Genomic DNA, 19,026 nt, shown 5'->3' on the forward strand with positions numbered 1-19,026 from the left:
AGTCATCCACGATGAGACACCGCTAATCTCCCCCGCGTCACGGCACGCTAACACTCACATGTCAGCCGCCCAAGTCAACCAAAACGGACATCTTGTGACAGAGAACATGGTTGCCAAGGAAACAATGAAATAAGCCATATGTTAATGTCTCTCTGTTCTCAAATTAAGGACACCTTCACAGAACAAAAAGCCCCAGCCTCTGAACCGCAGCCCTGCTGGGAGCTGGCGAGAGGTTTGTGTTAAGCCCACCGCACAAAGACACACATCATTAAGAAAGCCCCTTTCAATCAATCATTCACAATCAATCAGTCAGTCAATGTCAGTCAGTCAATTCGCAAATGTGTGTGCGCTTATGCCTATATGTGCTTATGCGTGTGAACAGGTACGTTTGTGCATAGGCAACAGGGAGGCCTGTTGGATAAGTGGCTGCAGGCTCTTGTACAAATCACACGGACGGCGCAGACTGACGTCCATGAGCATCTTATCTCAACCTCCACAAAACCTCAGAGGGAGAAGATGGACAGGAAATACTCTGAGCCAGCACCACACGCACAACCAGAATAACCAAGAGAGCATCTAAACACCAGCCTCGCAGAAGTAGAGTTGCTTAAAACCCATCTGAAGACCGACTGGCGTCATAGTAATAAAATCACCCACTGACTTCTGGTCTGACCATGATGTAGAGTTAAACTAGGAGACTGGAGACTACAGACACACAGATCTGCATCTGAACGTACCACCGTCTCATCATCATCATCATCATCATCATCATCATCTGAACGCACCACCGTCTCATCATCATCATCATCATCATCATCATCTGAACGCACCACCGTCTCATCATCATCATCTGCATCTGAACGCACCACCGTCTCATCATCATCATCATCATCATCATCTGCATCTGCATCATCATCATCATCATCTGAACGTACCACCGTCTCATCATCATCATCATCATCATGAACGTACCACCGTCTCATCATCATCATCATCATCATCATCATGAACGTACCACCGTCTCATCATCATCATCATCATCATCATCATGAACGTACCACCGTCTCATCATCATCATCATCATCATCATCATGAACGTACCACCGTCTCATCATCATCATCATCATCATCATGAACGTACCACCGTCTCATCATCATCATCATCATCATCATCATCATCATGAACGCACCACCGTCTCATCATCATCATCATCATGAACGTACCACCGTCTCAGTCGCCATCATCATCATCATCATCATGATGTGTGACAATAGAAGCTGCAAGGTTTCTCTGGGTCTGTATTCATAGGCCATCGGATGGCCATTAAAAAATATGATAGCAATAATAATGCTTATAAATTACAGAGGTTTGACACTTTTGGCCTTGACAACTGGGAGAAACATTTGCATTTGGCGCTGGAGCGTATGCATCATTGACACTGAGTATCAATAATGTAGCGGTTCCACTGTCGTTTCAAACTATTTTTAAATGGAATTAAACTAAACTCTACACGGGAAGATAACAACAACTTAATAATTCTATGGCTTACATCTGTCCACCACCCACATATGGGACCAGCTCCAATGGTGGACCTGGCTGGTTCCCTAAAGGTGTTGTCTCACCTAAACAAGGCTATGCTCACCTCAAGCTCAAATAAGGCCCCTGAAACATGACTATCTAAAAACACAAAGATCACCTCCCAACTCCTTAACTCTTTGTGTCGCACTGCTTTGCTTTACCTTGGCCAGGTCGCAGTTGTAAATGACAACTTGTTCTCAACTGGCCTACCTGGTTAAATAAAGGTGACATAAAAAATAAACAAATTAAAAGGTGCTCTGATCAGAACACAGCAGGTTCTACCAATTAAGATCACATCCTAAATATATCAAAAGCCTGATTAATATTGTCTCATTAGACCAGGACCTGAGCTAGAACAGCCAAACATGTCAAGATAACCGAGGCCATCGGCCCCTGTCCAATTAAGAAACACTATAGCCTTGATTGTCTGGTTTAACAGTGAGGATAACTAGGGCAGTGTGACATGCGACTTGACCACAAGCTCGTAACCTCTGATTGACTACGAGTTGAGAGAGGCAGAGACCAGTGGAATGCTAAAGAGACTGGCCGTGATAGAGCAGACTTTTGATCTCTTGGGCTTATCCCAATAGGCAGAGGGGAGAGGGGGGAAAAACCCTGCTTAACTAGAAATCCCATTTTTACTTAAAGTGTCAGTGAGAGGATCATAGAACAGCCTGGAGCAGAGGGAAACAGACAGAGAGCTGCTTTAAACTGGGGATTTAAAATGGAGGTCTGACTGGCCCCCTCCCTCCCTCTCTCTCTCTCTGCATCCTCTTTACACAACCCACACATTACATACACTCACCTAGCAGGCGCATGCACACACACACTGATATAGCTGCATTATAAATAATGGAAACAATATCAAGTTGCCATAGTAATCGAAAATACTACTGTAGATACCATAACTGAACGCACGCACACACACCCTCGCACACATACATACTTTACTTATTCCCTGAATGGTTGCGCGAGCGGGTCTCTTCCTGCACAGTAAACACAGCATTTCCATTAGTGTTAAGTGTGTGTTCAGTGCTGTGTGACTCAGTCACTGCAGTGATGTTACTGGGACTGTGGGGCACTGGCCAAACTCGTTCTGCTACTAAGCCTTTCTAGCTTGGCTCTTCTCTGTGACACTTCATAAGAGCTTCATAAGGCTTCATAATGCTTTCTGAGGTGACAAGACAGGCAGGGAGTCACATCCAGAATACTGGGGGAATAGTTGTTGTGAGAACCACTGAACACACACACACACACACACACACACACACACACACACACACACACACACGAATATGTAAATAACTAGTGAGGGGATTAAAGATCCCTGGTGTTGGGAAAATAAATATGTTAATAACTGGTGCATGGGATATGAGTGTTAATCACAAGTGCAAGGTACATGAATACGTTCAGCACTGGTGTAGGAATATGCAGCTGACATGTAGAAGTGATATAGATGATGCAAATCACTGCATAAGTAAATCAAAAGTGTGTGTAGAGGATATAGATACAGGATGTAAGTCACTGGAATAAGCCAATGGAATATGTTAATTATTTCCATAAGCAACATGAACGTGCAAATGACTTGCGTAAGCGCCGTGAAAAAATATAAATGTCTATTGTGAGGACCATGGATATGTTAATAGCCGTCTATACTGTCTGTTCCCTCCTATTTGCATCAGAAATCCAAATCAAGATGCTATGATGAGGACTGTCGCAGCTGCAACAGTTGCCAGGGAAACCTGGAGGCAGGAACCTGTAGGGACATTGTGTTAGGATATGGGCACACTGTGAAAGGTGATTTGCTACTGTTGGAAGAACACAGGTCGGCTTGTAGAGAGATATGTTGTCTTAAAGGAACATGATTGACAGGGGGCATCGGGCACCATATGAGGTGCAAGCTGTGACGCTGTTTGGCGCATTATTCTGAGGGTAGGTAGTCATGGAAACAGGGTGTTGACTTAGCGAAATCACACTCGGAGCACTGATAGCTATGACATTCTGAAAATCACAGAGTGAGAGAGAGCGTGAGCAAGTTTGTAAATCAAAGCAGGATCTATCCTGTCCTCCTTGTTCAGGAAAAGACCCCTCGCAGGCCATTTCACATTCTGTGTGTCATCTCAAGCACAGCTGTATTAGCCAAAGGGATACACACAAACAGTTATATTTCAATTAAATGGAAAAAAAACACAAAAAAACTAATGCCACCAAGTTTCACAGAGCTCAACCGCCATTTTGTGTGCCAGGTTTTTTAATTTTTCAATGTGACTTCTGCTGACAGAACATCTTTCAGAATTATAACCAGTGTAATTAGCGAATTATAATAACAATAACAATATTACAATTGAGATAACACTTGATTTAAAAAAAGATAAAGGAAATAATCAAACTAGATAAAAAAACAAAATGAAAAAACACTTATAATAGCTTTTTTTAAGAGATCTATACGTTTCTATATTTTCATTTATTTGTCCTTTACCTTAAAAAAACAAATCACCCATCACCATATGATTCATCTAGGCTTTCTGTCTCTTCACTGAATAGGTTTCTCTTACCTTTCAAACGCTTCAAAATGCTGTCCTCCTTTAGCTCCCTGCTGCCATGAATTCCATTCACACATGAGAACATTGAGTTCTGATATAATCCTCTACAAACGAGCAGTCTTCGTCAAAGGTTCATGTCCTGTCTTTTACAGAACAGAATAAAATGAGGGGTCCTGATCGGCTGAGACTGGTGTTGTTGTACAAAACAGAGGAGTTTCTGAGGAGGCATGGGCTGTGAGGATGCCATGTGGGAGTAGCCATTTTGAGGACCATGTATTTCCTGTTTCTGCAGGTTGGTGTTTGGTGGAACACAGTCCATCCCCTGTTGTTGGAGTCAATATGGTGGTTGAAGGGATCGTCATCATTCCATGTGTAATCAAATCATTCCCCACTGGATCAATTATAAACATCACTTTCATAAGGATGTACTAGGCTGCTCTGCCACCTATACACTGACCGTACAAAACATTAGGAACACCTGCTCTTTCCATGACACAGACTGACCAGGTGAAGACTATGATCCCTTATTGGTATGACCTGTTAAATCCACTTCAATCAGTGCAGATGAAGGGGAGGAGTCAGTTTAAAGACAGATTTTTAAGCCTCGAGACAATTGAGACATGGATTGTGTATGTGTGCCATTCAGAGGGTGAATTTGAACAGGGTATGGTAGTAGGTGCCAGGCGCACCGGTTTGAGTGTGTCAATAGCTGTAACACTGCCGGGTTTTTCAAGCTCAACAGTTTCCCGTGTGTATCAAGAATGGTCCACCACCCAAAGGACATCCAGCCAACTTGACAACTATGGGATGCATTGGAGTCAACATGGCCCAGCATCCCTGTGGAACGCTTTTAACACCGTGTAGTCCATTCCCCGACCAATTGAGGCTGTTCTGAGGGAAAAATGGGGTTCAACTCAATATTAGGAAGGTGTTCCTAATGTTTTGTACACTCAGTGTATGATAATAACAATAATAATAATAATAATAATAGTAATAATGATGATAATTATAATAATCATTTGTTCTCAATATCATGATATATTGCATACAGATATACCGAATGCATGGAGTTGAAACCGATCACATTGCAATTTTAGATATTACCACTTGAATCAGAGAGCATGCTAAACCTATATCTGCTTTTAAGAGTTATCTACAGTATACGGTTGATAAGCATTTACTGAATTATTATAATTATCATCATCATTATTATCATCATTACAATATCCATATTGTTTGTATCAAAGGGTGAAGTTTTGTAATCATATTTCATATGTTCTCATTAAATGGAGAGTAAAGATCCCCCTTCTCCAATGACCCTGTTAATGTAAATGTGGCATGAGAGGGAACGCTTTGTGATGCTACAAAAATTGAAGCCAAAATAAATTCAATCAAACACTGTGCCAGTTTCCAATTTTAGCTCTTGCTCATCCACAGCCTCCACTACAGTATGTCCCTTTCCAGCACAGAATGTCGGCCATCTTGTTTCTAGCCAAACAAAGTTTTCATAGTGATGACCGCTTTGACAGCAGTTCATATATTCTTCAGAAGCTGTGGCTATTTAGTCAGAAACTTGGTAAAGATTCTTCATAATTTATTTCTTCGAATGAAAATATATTTATATATAATATGTACTTTCACAGTTTATTTGTATCTTTCGTAGTCCTTTTTGCTATTACATTTTTTTTACGACGATTCACTCCATATACCTTCCTCTCCTTTAAAGAGAGTAGCCAGTCAGGTGTGAAAGAGAAAGTGAGATTGAGCCCACTAAGTAAAACACAACCGTTGCGGATGTTGTTTCCTCTTCCTACACATTGCTTGTTGTCCGACACTAAACTGTGTTCTGCTCAATGGTTTCCTTTCTGTCCTGTTCCACAGAGTGCGTCTGGGCAGCCCTGTACTGCTCTGACACAGTCCCAAACACTTATCTGCCTACTTCAACAGAGTGACTCAGATCTTATCTCTATATAAACATGGTGACTTGGATTGTATCTGGTAATATACGAGGTGATCTGTATTTAGTTATAACCATGGTGATTCTTATTGTGTCTGAGTATTGAACCTGGTCACCTGATTCAGTCTGGGAATGCTGCTGATGGATATAAAGATTGCAAGGGCTTTTACTTTGGCACAGATATGCGCAAGTTTGGCACATAGTTGTCAATCTCCTAATGCACTGTGTATGTGTTAGCTGATAGAATGTTCCTGTCCTTGTGTCGGGCTGTGTGTGTCTGTGTGTGTCTTGGAGTGTCTCAGAAGATGTTAATGCTTGGACGGGTGTTGAGCAGACACAGTAGAGGTGTGAGAACAATCTCTCCTCTCTCTCGCTCTCTCACTCTCTATGCACTAACCATACAAAGCAGTGTCTATGTAATATTTCATATTCTGCCTGCCTACACTTTCTATCAAAATATGGCCATGGGGATAGTACAATCAGACTCCTCTCTCTCCCTCCATCTCCCTGTTTTTCTGTCTCTTCATCTCTCTCTCTTTTTCCATCTGTCTCTCTCTTTCTCTCAGATCTGAGTCTCTTGCACATTCTCCTTGGAGCCACTCTTGAAGAGCAGAGGCTCGATCTGAGGGTTCTGGCCTTTCCCCATGAGCCCCTTCAGAGAGCTGTGGATGCCCAGCTGGGGCAGGGGCACAGGGGAGGGCAGCGAGCCACCCGTGGGGGTGCTACCACTAGTGGAGGTGGGCCCCTGTGCGCAGGAGTTGGGGGTGCTCTGGGTCTGGGAACAAGGGGAGAGGGAGGGGTTGTTGTTGTTGTTGAGGCCCATGCCCAGGCCCATCATGTTGTTGTTGAAGTGGTGGGCCTTATAGTAGTGGTTGAGGTGCTCCTGTCTGGCCAGGTTGGGCAGGTTGACCATCTCCGGGTGATGCATCCTCAGGCTCTGCCCTCCTCCTACTCCTCCCCCATCCCGAGAGACGGTGCCGCCCCCTGAGATGCCGCTCCCGCGTCCACCGGCACCGGCGCCAATCTCGTCCTCCACGTTGATGATCTCGATGGCGCGGGCGGGGCCGTGGTGCTTGTGCAGCTGGTGCTGCTTCCTCAGCTTGTAGAAGACCACCAGCATCACGGCTGCCATGAAGGTAATGGCCACGAAGCAGCCAATGATGATCTTGGTGGTCTTCATCACGTCATCAAGGCCAGAATAGCCCGTCTCGGCAGTGATGGGCGCAGTAAAGGTGGGCCGGGTGGCCCGGGACGAGGACAAGGACCAGGCTGACAGGGAGGAGGCGGTGGTAGGGACCCCCCCCCTCCACTGGTGGCCAGACGGGGTAATGACATATGACTCATTGTGGCTGTTCATGACGCCCGCGTAGACTGTCGGGCCCTCGTTGGGCTCCACCGTCTCCACGGTGACAGTAGTGAAGTAGCTGACGCCAACGTCGGCGGCAGTGACATTAAGCACGGCGGTTGCCGTGGTGTTGCCAGCCGAGTTGGTCACCATGCAGGTGTACTGACCCGTGTCCCTCAGCGTGACGTTGGTAAAGTTGAGCGTACCGTCGTGCAGCACGGAGATCCGGACCCGGTAGGAGCCGTGGGTCATCAGGGTGCCGTTGGGCGTGAGCCAGTTGACTGAGGTCATGGTGGTGCCCGTGCGACACTTCAGCTCTGCAGCCATGCCCTCGGTAACGTTGAGGTCGGTGGGCGGCTCCACGATGACGGGAGCGTAGCAGGTGAAGTGGCTCTGGTCCAGCTCCCCGATGTACCGGCCCTTCAGGCCGGGGGGAGCGTGACAGCGGGCGCAGCACGTAGTGTTACTGGGCACCGTCTCCTTCAGCCACCAGCTGAGCCACAGCACGTCACAGTTGCACACCCAGGGGTTGTGGTTGAGGTGCACCCGCTCCAGCTGGTGCAGTGGGGTGAAGAGGTCATGGGGCAGCGAGTGCAGGGAGTTGTGGGAAAGGTTGAGCTCCTCCAGGTTCTTCAGGTCGTCGAAGGCGTTGCGCTCGATGACCTTCACTTGCGAGTGCATGAGCCACAGCTTACGGAGCGACACCAGGCCCTGGAAGGAGCCAGGCCGGATGATCTCCAGACGGTTCCCAGACAGCTCCAGCTCCTCCAGACGCACCAGGGCCGTCAGGTTGGGGATGTCCTTCAGACCACACATGCCCAGGTTCAGGTAGCGCAGGTTGACCAGGCCCACGAAGGCGGCGTCTGAGATGTAGTCCAGCTTCTTGAGCTCTCCCAGGTCCAGCCGGCGCAGCGAGGGCACGCGGTGGAAGGCGTAGCCCGGCAGCGTCTCGATGGGGTTGTTCCGTAACCACAGCTCCCGCAGCTTGCTGAGGTACTCGAAGGCCTGTGAGGGGACCAGGGTGAGGCGGTTGTCGAACAGCTCCAGCGTATTGAGGTTGGGCAGGCCATTGAATGCTCCCACCTCAATCTGACTGATTTTGTTTTTAGACAGCTGCAGGATCTCAAGGTGCCTCAAGTGCTTGAAGGTGTCTGACTTGATAACCTGGTGGGGAGAGAGGGAGAGGGAGAATGTTAATATCTCACAACATGAAGAGTGACTAGACTGTGTAAACAGGGTGCAGCTCCAGTGGCTGTGACAGCTGGGTAGAGTGTGAAAGCAATAGCACAGGTGTGAATGCAGGGACACTATCAGAACATTACCATAATGTTTTACAAACATGAACATCAACTCAAATCTTACAACGAGAGAAAACAAAAACTTCAAAATCACTGATATGAGCCAAATTAAAATTCACAACACTACAAAAAAAATTATGAACACAGAGGCTGAAATTATTAATTGTGGTGTATCCGTTTTGGTAAATGAACAGACAAGAGACATGGTTGTTTTTCTCAGAGAGAAGATGTTTGCTGGTGCACTTGGACTGGGTGGGCCCCTGGACACCCCACACCAGTATCTGGGCTGTCCAAGCGGAGCTCATTTGGCCAGGCATCAGACACACAGCTAGTGAGCAGGACTAAAATCCCTTTAAATCTATTTGAATTTGAATTTTATTTAACCTTTATTTAACTAGGCAAGTCATCTATGGCTGTGTGAGATATGTGTGGGCAATGCTCTCAGTGAGGGAGGCAGTGAGAAGCTCCTGGAGCCAGGCCACTGCATCCTCCTTATGTGGAGCAGGAGGGGGGAGGGTGATAGGGAGGGTGGGGGTGTTTAAGAGGGGAGTGGGAGCTGTCAAAGCTTTACTCTCAGGGTACTTGGGGGAGAGAAGAGAAGAAATAAGCCAGAGAATCTAGGATGCCTCCAGGTGTTACAATATTTTTAGATTTTTAATCATTTCAAGTGGGGCTTCGGGATACAACAAATCCAATCAGAATCCGTTGGCTAAGAGGGAAGTGTAATGAATAGTGTTATTATTTCTTTATTTTATATTTTAACAAGCTGCATCTCTTTAACTCCGTAAGACCAAACCATGAGGGTTGATGTTCCCTTTTCCTTCTGTAGCCAACATATACAGTTCAATCATGTGCCTCTCTGAGTGAGATAGAATGGCTGTTTGTCCACTTCCTCTCTCTGCAGTCACTTTACTGATTTACCACAAACTTTGCCAAAACTAATGAGCATTAGCCTAAAACACTCTGTATCCAAATTCACAAATGGACTTAGCGTATTCAGCAACCTCGTGTCTGTGAAGTTGTCTAGACATTTCTAGAGTGCAGCACATTTCTGAGCGCAAAGTTCCTAAATACATAAACTGAAAACAGCGGGAATATGTATTCTATTACACGGCTGACATGCTGAGGAAGTTCACATTGGGAAGCTGAGGTTAAATGGAGTGTCCCAGTACAGCTGTAAAACCACAACAACTACCTTGGGGTTCTGACATACAATCTGCTAACACATGTGTTCCTGGTGTTTTGCTGTTTGCTGTGTTACTGTTTGATTTCCATATTAACATGACCTCCCATTTGAATTGCAAAACGGTTGGGGAACACTTGTAGAACACAGGCATTATTCCATGGTTATTATGAGTGAATGACAGGTAATTACATTGAAACAAGTATATAAAAACAGGAATTTACATAATGATTACCAACATACAGTACACGCACACGCACACACTCATGCATGGGCATGCACGCACACAAACACACAGACAGTCAAACAAAACAAATTAACATAGTGGATAATGCTCAGTACAGTCCATATTTACCTCTATTGAATTCTCTTGCAGGTTGAGGTATCGTGTGTTGACTGATATGCTCTCAGGCACCCCATCCAGACTCTGTCTCGTACAGATGACTCGACTGGCCTGATTGGAGCAGCTGCAATGGGTGGGGCAGGGGGAGGCAGCCTCTACAAATTCTGGCCCAGACAGGAGGAGCCGCAGTAACAGCTGGACCAATAGGAGGAGGAGGGGGGAGGGGCAGGGAAGGCAGGTCACCGTGGTGATGCGCATGGCAACTGGGACATGACCCTGCCCTTTCTCCGAAGATGTTGATCCCAAGATGATGGATTCCTCAACCAGGTTGACTTTGCTTAGTTTCTCCAGTGGCAATTTGTTCCTTTTAATGTTTCATTTTTAAAGGTGTTTTATCTTCCGCCTATCTCTGTTTTTTCCAGGGCGGTTTAACAGAAATATGTGCATAAACAGATGTTACTCCTTTTTTTCTGTCGTCTAGGGATTTGAGTGGGGCCTTTGAGAAGAATCCACGAGTTACTGTGAAAGAGAGAGAGAACACAGATATTAGAAATAGTACAGTATATCATGCTGCTCCAATTGTTTAGACACATTTACACTGAGCAAAACTAATGGAAAATAAAATATTCTTCCAGGTATATGTTATTCTGAAAGAACTGTGTCATTGCTCATTAGTAAAGGTCAAGTCTTACAGCAAATCACTATAGTGAACAGCAGTGTCATTATACAACAGACATTTTTACAATATTGCAACTCTGCATCATACATTTCAGGTTACTGTCCGCCCTTGGAATGAAAAGTAATATTGTAATCCTAACACTCATGACTATGTTATTCATGAATTGGTTCTACAGTGTATGCACTCACACGTTCAAGACAACAGTTCTCAGGACGACAGTACAATACCAATAATATTCTGAAAGTAAAGCTCACGAGCCAAAAGTGGTCCCCAAAAATTGCGTACTACGTCACATACTGTTTGAGCAGATATGTGCACTATGTCATTGCTCTCTCTCTCTGTGTGTGTGTGCCTTTTGCTAGCTGTCACTCAAATGGCGAAGGGCTGAAGCTCCTTGGCTATAACTCGAATTTCTAGGGGGCTGGCCCACAAGGGGGAAAATGTAGGGAAATGGCACAGCACAGCTTTCAAACTAGGGATTTCGTGGCTAATTAAGGTAAGACAGTAATTCTACTCATATATTATGCATATATGAACTACACATTGACACATCAAGCCCAAAGCTGGAGATTTTCTTTAAATACTTAGTAGTCGCCAAAGTTCCGGAGCATGTCTTTAAATCCCAGTGTCCAAACACTGAGCTGTGACTTCAACCCAAATCCTCTCTCTATTAGCATTGCACTGGTATTGGGTTGACAGTACTAATTCTATTTCCATACTGGCTCTGCATTACATGCTCTAGGGGCCACAGAATGGTGGTGAAGGGTGCAGTCTTCCTTAACACTGATAGATGGTTAACTCTACCCAGGCTCCTGGAGCCAGCGAAGGAGAATTGTTCTCCCTCTGCAGGTCATTTAGACCTGAATAACCTTAAATAAGGGCATACAGCTATACAGCCCACTATTATTAATGATGATGGCTGTAATGATGGAACTCTGACACGCAAATACATTTCACACGCTTGGCATTCACACTTGGCTCAGGGTAAAAAACAAGAGGAGAGATTGAGAGCGAGAAAGGGAGAGAGAGGGATTATTAATCTGATAGATGACTGTACAGCTGAAGGGAGAGAAGGGAATTATCAACACTACAATAATAGATTAATACTAAACAGTTGCAGAGAGGCAATGGGAGAGGAGAGGGGAGGTGAAAGAGAGAGAAGAGAGAGGGGAGAGTGAGAAAGAACAAGAGGTTGGGCAAAGTGGGAGAGGGAGATAGTGAAACAGAGAGAGATGAGAGAGAGGTAGAGAAATAAGAGATTGGGGAGAGAGGGAGAAAGAGAGGGAGATAAAGATAGATGGATGGAGTAGAGGGTGTGAGAGGGACGCTAAAGGGACAGACGCAGAGGAGAGAGAGAGGGGGGGTAGAGAAAGAACAAGATATTGGGGATAGAGGGAGATAAAGATAGATGGATGGAGTAGAGGGAGTGAGAGGGATGCTAGAGGGACAGAAGCAGAGGAGAGAGAGAAATAGTTGGGGGAATGAAAAAGAGAATGGTCGTAGAGAGAGGAAAAGATGGAGTAAGAAAAAATTAAGATTAAAAAGTAGGAGGGAAAAATAGATAGATAGATAGATAGATAGATAGATAGATAGATAGATAGATAGATAGATAGATAGATAGATAGATAGATAGATAGATAGATAGATAGATAGATAGATAGATAGATAGATAGATAGATAGATAGATAGATAGATAGATAGATAGATAGATAGATAGATAGATAGATAGATAGATAGATAGATAGATAGATAGATAGATAGAGGGAGGGATAGAGGGAGGGATAGAGGGAGAGAGAGAGAGATGGGAAAGACTCAATAGAGAGATGAATATAAAGTAGACAGAGATGGAGGGAGGGGAACAACAACAGAGATCCACATAAAACAGAGAGAGCAATGGAGAGATGGAGGGGAAAGACAATACAGAAAAATGAATAAAAAAAGATGGAGATGGGTACACAGAAGAGATTTCTCTCACTGAACGGTAGATGAGTAGGGAAAGAGAGAAGGAGCAAAAGAGGGGTGAGATTGATCAATAATTTCTACGCAGAGTGCAATGACATTAAAACACACACAAGGACACCGTGATAAATCATATCTCCAGCACCATCTCTGTGTGATAGAAGTGAACAGGACACAGGTCCGGTCCTGACCTGCTGCTGCTGGGACAGTCACAGTTCTAGACCAGAACCAGTAGGGTACTGGGACAGTCACAGTTCTAGATCAGAACCAGTAGGGTACTGGGACAGTCACAGTTCTAGACCAGAACCAGTAGGATACTGGGACAGTCACAGCTCTAGACCAGAACCATTAGCATACTGGGACAGTCACAGTTCTAGATCAGAACCAGTAGAATACTGGGACAGTCACAGTTCTAGACCAGAACCAGTAGGGTACTGGGACAGTCACAGTTCTAGATCAGAACCAGTAGGATACTGGGACAGTCACAGTTCTAGATCAGAACCAGTAGAATACTGGGACAGTCACAGCTCTAGACCAGAACCAGTAGGATACTGGGACAGTCACAGTTCTAGACCAGAACCAGTAGAATACTGGGACAGTCACGGCTCTAGACCAGAACCAGTAGGATACTGGGACAGTCACAGTTCTAGATCAGAACCAGTAGAATACTGGGACAGTCACAGCTCTAGACCAGAACCAGTAGGGTACTGGGACAGTCACAGCTCTAGACCAGAACCAGTAGAATACTGGGACAGTCACAGTTCTAGACCAGAACCAGTAGGGTACTGGGACAGTCACAGCTCTAGACCAGAACCAGTAGGATACTGGGACAGTCACAGCTCTAGACCAGAACCAGTAGGATACTGGGACAGTCACAGTTCTAGACCAGAACCAGTAGGATACTGGGACAGTCACAGCTCTAGACCAGAACCAGTAGGATACTGGGACAGTCACGGCTCTAGACCAGGACCAGTCGGATACTGGGACAGTCACAGCTCTAGACCAGAACCAATAGGGTACTGGGACAGTCACAGCTCTAGACCAGAACCAGTAGGGTACTGGGACAGTCACAGCTCTAGACCAGAACCAGTAGGATACTGGGACAGTCACAGCTCTAGACCAGAACCAGTAGGATACTGGGACAGTCACGGCTCTAGACCAGGACCAGTAGGATACTGGGACAGTCACAGCTCTAGACCAGAACCAGTAGGATACTGGGACAGTCACAGCTCTAGACCAGAACCAGTAGGATACTGGGACAGTCACGGCTCTAGACCAGGACCAGTCGGATACTGGGACAGTCACAGCTCTAGACCAGAACCAATAGGGTACTGGGACAGTCACAGCTCTAGACCAGAACCAGTAGGATACTGGGACAGTCACAGCTCTAGACCAGAACCAGTAGCATACTGGGACAGTCACAGCTCTAGACCAGAACCAGTAGGATACTGGGACAGTCACAGCTCTAGACCAGAACCAGTAGGATACTGGGACAGTCACAGCTCTAGACCAGAACCAGTAGGGTACTGGGACAGTCACAGCTCTAGACCAGAACCAGTAGCATACTGGGACAGTCACAGCTCTAGACCAGAACCAGTAGGGTACTGGGACAGTCACAGCTCTAGACCAGAACCAGTAGGATACTGGGACAGTCACAGCTCTAGATCAGAACCAGTAGGGTACTGGGACAGTCACAGCTCTAGACCAGAACCAGTAGGATACTGGGACAGTCACAGCTCTAGACCAGAACCAGTAGGATACTGGGACAGTCACAGCTCTAGACCAGAACCAGTAGGATACTGGGACAGTCACAGCTCTAGACCAGAACCAGTAGCATACTGGGACAGTCACAGCTCTAGACCAGAACCAGTAGCATACTGGGACAGTCACTGCTCTAGACCAGAACCAGTAGGATACTGGGACAGTCACTGCTCTAGACCAGAACCAGTAGTCACTATGGACATAACACTGGACCCTTATATGGCAAGCTTCTCACAATGTTAAATACAGATAAAACGACACTGGCATGACAAGGAATGGCAAGGAGTGGGATGTTAGCGCAAACAGACTGATAAACCCAGGCTACCTCAGGTTTGGCACCTCCCTGCGTTTGCGTGAAACTTTGAGGCAAATCTCTTAGAAGCATACCTCCACATCATATGCTGTGACGTCCTCATATACATCATCCCCATGACAGTTTCATTTAAATATTGTCTTTCAGTGCCAATCTCACAGGGGGAAAGAATCATTTAAATCTGGATTTAATGTTCTGAAAAACGAATCCCCGTTGTTTCTCTTCTCTATCGTGGCTATTATGTGCATCCCAGCATATGTAACATAACAACAGACTGCAGGCATTACCCTTGAAATGACAGCCACCTCTATGTTTAATTTTAGCCACCATTAGGACTGATGTGTAAGTACGGCAGTTATTTTGGGGAGATGACAGCTGATCCAAATCAAAGGGAGCCAAGGGAGATGGGATGAGATGTGAGGCTGAGAGAGAGATGCAGGCAGATAGTTTGGTTGGTTAGTGGGGAGTGGAGCGGAGTCCATCGAGGAACTGGAAGTAGTTGGAGTTGGCGTCTGCTTCACTGTTGTCGAACTGCTGTCACCATCAACATTTTAGTGGCCTCTGCCTGTCTCCATCTCTCTCTAGGTCACTCTCTTTCTGCTCTCTCCCTCTCCCTCCTATTTTTCTCTCCTCATGTGTTGCTGCTGTGTCCAGTGGCGGTGGAAATACTGCATTGACATCTCAGTTTGATGAACGATTAACCTGCTACACTGACATATTAACCCTTTGATCTCGGTTCTCTGTCTGCCTCGCAGGAGACCACTGTCGCTTCAATCCTCCCCACTTTCTCTCTAATCGAAACCTTAACAAAGAGAGTAACCATGGTTACCTATTCACCACACTCTGCCCCTTTCTCACTCTCTCTTCAGCTGTATCCCACCCTTTCCACATGCCCCTCCCCTCTGCCACTCATTAAAACATTTTTTTTTTTTAAAGGTAGACACAGGCACACCCATAATCACATATTCAGAAAGAAAGATACTAACACTTAGACAGATAGCCAGTCAAACAGGTAGACAAACAGACAGACAGAAATACATCTCCAGTGGTGCTCTGCCATCCTAACAGTTTGGAACTGGGAGCCAGCCATCAATAACGAGTGTTCAGACACCAAGATGTCCGCTCAGTAGACAGACAGAGCTCCTATCTATTCTACTATCTGTATGTAGAGGAGAACCCTGACCTATCTGATCAGACTGACACCTAGGGCTCCGTTCAATCTGGATCACTGAAGCGTAACAGATTGCACGATAGAAATGTTAAGGTCCTTTTGATTGAGTCGACACATGCAGCGTTTACCATGAATGCAGTCTCCGTTAACACGGGAACATTGCCTTTACATTTCAATCACGCTGTAACTCTGTCCGCGACACAGATTGAATAGAGTCCCTGGCCAGGGTTAGAACATAACACCCAAGACGGTGACAGATCACAGGCCTTCTTCTTCTTCACATGTAAACGCTATCTAATGACCTCTCCTGTTACCAACAATAAGTTCAATGTTTACAAACTCATTTTCAAGAGCTCGAGTATCATGAAACTGTTGAAAGTTACTGCAGAGAGGTCTATCATTTCCCCGCCCTCCTGCGTAACTTCCACAGTGAGCCCGCTCTCTGTTATCATGTGATCTACACTGAACAGCTCACAGCGGAGAACTGGAAGATATGATAAATCAGCACTAATATGATTACCCCGTGTGTCTGCTGGTTAACATTGGCTGTTTTTTTACTCTCCGCACTACAAGAGTCCCCAGCCCACAATCTCTCTCTGTTTATCCCTTCTAGTGGAAAAGCAGCTCATGCAGAATAATAGTCAGAAGCCAACCCCAAAATAAAACCATGCCACCGAAGAAAAACTAAATCCTTTGATACAGTATTTATTTGAAACAACTATGTAGAGAACATTTCAAATGCTGTAACTTTAAGCTACTGATTTGTTGTCAGATATTAGCAGCAGTCTTCTTCTTGTCTCTCTATAGTAGTTCTCAGCCATAGAGGTGCTTGGTTCACGTTATTCTACATATTCAACTTCTGTGTAATCCAATAGAATGACTACACACAATCTAGCCTAAAATGTTGGGCTGATGTAGTCATCCTGCTTCATTTTACTCTCACAGTAGACAACTCACTGGGTAGTCTACCAGACCCCAAGCATACTCTATACAGAGGCACTTGTAAATGTTTAAAGCATTTGAATAACAGCCAAGTGAAATTTACTCTGGGACCAAAGACCAGGAGCTTTTACATAAATGAAAAGGAGAATACTGCATCATGACACACTCCCCGATTTAATGGAAAACAAAAAAAATGGTTTTATTCTGCAGGAGGAACACAGTCACGCACAGACTAGTGGACGGAAACCAACGGAAAACACAGTCTATTATTTTCTACTGAGCCAGTTACTCCATGTTCACATTCTTATCTATTATTATTTCTTATTGTTGTCACATTGTCCAGAAGGAACCTGCAAGTCAGCATTTTGTTGGACGGTGAACATGTGTATTCTGTACATACTGTATGACTAATACAACTTCAAACTTGAAAAAAAACACACACACACACACACACACACACACACACACACACACACACACACATTGTGTGTGAATGAACACCTTTTCAATAGGCAAAACAAAGCTACACCTGTATGCCACTGTCTTGCTGACCTAGGTACACTGAGAGGAAGCCTATAGGAAGCCTCCTCCACCTTCCCCCCTACCCTGATACACCTCCACCTGCACCCCAACCCTACCACTCCTCCTTCCCCCCTACCCTGATACACCTCCACCTGCACCCCAACCCTACCACTCCTCCTTCACCCCTACCCTGATACACCTCCACCTGCACCCCAACCCTACCACTCCTCCTTTACCCCTACCCTGATACACCTCCACCTGCACCCCAACCCTACCACTCCTCCTTCACCCCTACCCTAATACACCTCCACCTGCACCCCAACCCTACCACTCCTCCTTCCCCCTACCCTGATACACCTCCACCTGCACCCCAACCCTACCACTCCTCCTTCACCCCTACCCTGATACGCCTCCACCTGCACCCCAACCCTACCACTCCTCCTTCCCCCCTACCCTGATACACCTCCACCTGCACCCCAACCCTACCACTCCTCCTTCACCCCTACCCTGATACGCCTCCACCTGCACCCCAACCCTACCACTCCTCCTTCACCCATACCCTAATACACCTCCACCTGCACCCCAACCCTACCACTCCTCCTTCCCCCCTACCCTGATACGCCTCCACCTGCACCCCAACCCTACCACTCCTCCTTCACCCCTACCCTGATACACCTCCACCTGCACCCCAACCCTACCACTCCTCCTTCACCCCTACCCTGATACACCTCCACCTGCACCCCAACCCTACCACTCCTCCTTCACCCCTACCCTGATACGCCTCCACCTGCACCCCAACCCTACCACTCCTCCTTCACCCATACCCTAATACACCTCCACCTGCACCCCAACCCTACCACTCCTCCTTCACCCCTACCCTGATACACCTCCACCTGCACCCCAACCCTACCACTCCTCCTTCACCCCTACCCTAATACACCTCCACCTGCACCCCAACCCTACCACTCCTCCTTCACCCCTACCCTGATACGCCTCCACCTGCACCCCAACCCTACCACTCCTCCTTCACCCCTACCCTAATACACCTCCACCTGCACCCCAACCCTACCACTCCTCCTTTACACCTACCCTGATACGCCTCCACCTGCACCCCAACCCTACCACTCCTCCTTCACCCCTACCCTAATATACCTCCACCTGCACCCCAACCCTACCACTCTTCCTTCCCCCCTACCCTAATACACCTCCACCTGCACCCCAACCCTACCACTCCTCCTTCACCCCTACCCTAATACACCTCCACCTGCACCCCAACCCTACCACTCCTCCTTCACCCCTACCCTGATACGCCTCCACCTGCACCCCAACCCTACCACTCCTCCTTCACCCCTACCCTGATACACCTCCACCTGCACCCCAACCCTACCACTCCTCCTTCACCCCTACCCTGATACACCTCCACCTGCACCC

The 19,026-nt window shown here is 46.3% G+C and overlaps 1 protein-coding gene across 3 annotated transcripts in view; it reads right to left on the reverse strand.

Moving 5' to 3' along the window:
• Positions 1 to 3,791: 3,791 nt before the first annotated feature.
• The window catches only part of lrrc4ba (leucine rich repeat containing 4Ba), a 32,191-nt gene continuing 16,956 nt past the window's right edge, over positions 3,792 to 19,026 (reverse strand). For all 3 annotated transcript variants that reach the window (XM_014193829.2, XM_014193830.2, XM_045715300.1), the window contains 2 exons: positions 10,261 to 10,767; positions 3,792 to 8,588 (listed from right to left, as the gene is read on the reverse strand). In XM_014193829.2, the coding sequence (XP_014049304.1) occupies positions 6,642 to 8,588; positions 10,261 to 10,506 (2,193 nt within the window). In that variant the 5' untranslated portion in view covers positions 10,507 to 10,767 and the 3' untranslated portion in view covers positions 3,792 to 6,641. The remainder of the gene's footprint in view (positions 8,589 to 10,260; positions 10,768 to 19,026) is intronic.

Source organism: Salmo salar, chromosome ssa03, assembly GCF_905237065.1.
Source record: "Salmo salar chromosome ssa03, Ssal_v3.1, whole genome shotgun sequence".
In the NCBI taxonomy this organism is placed as follows: Eukaryota; Metazoa; Chordata; class Actinopteri; order Salmoniformes; family Salmonidae; genus Salmo; species Salmo salar.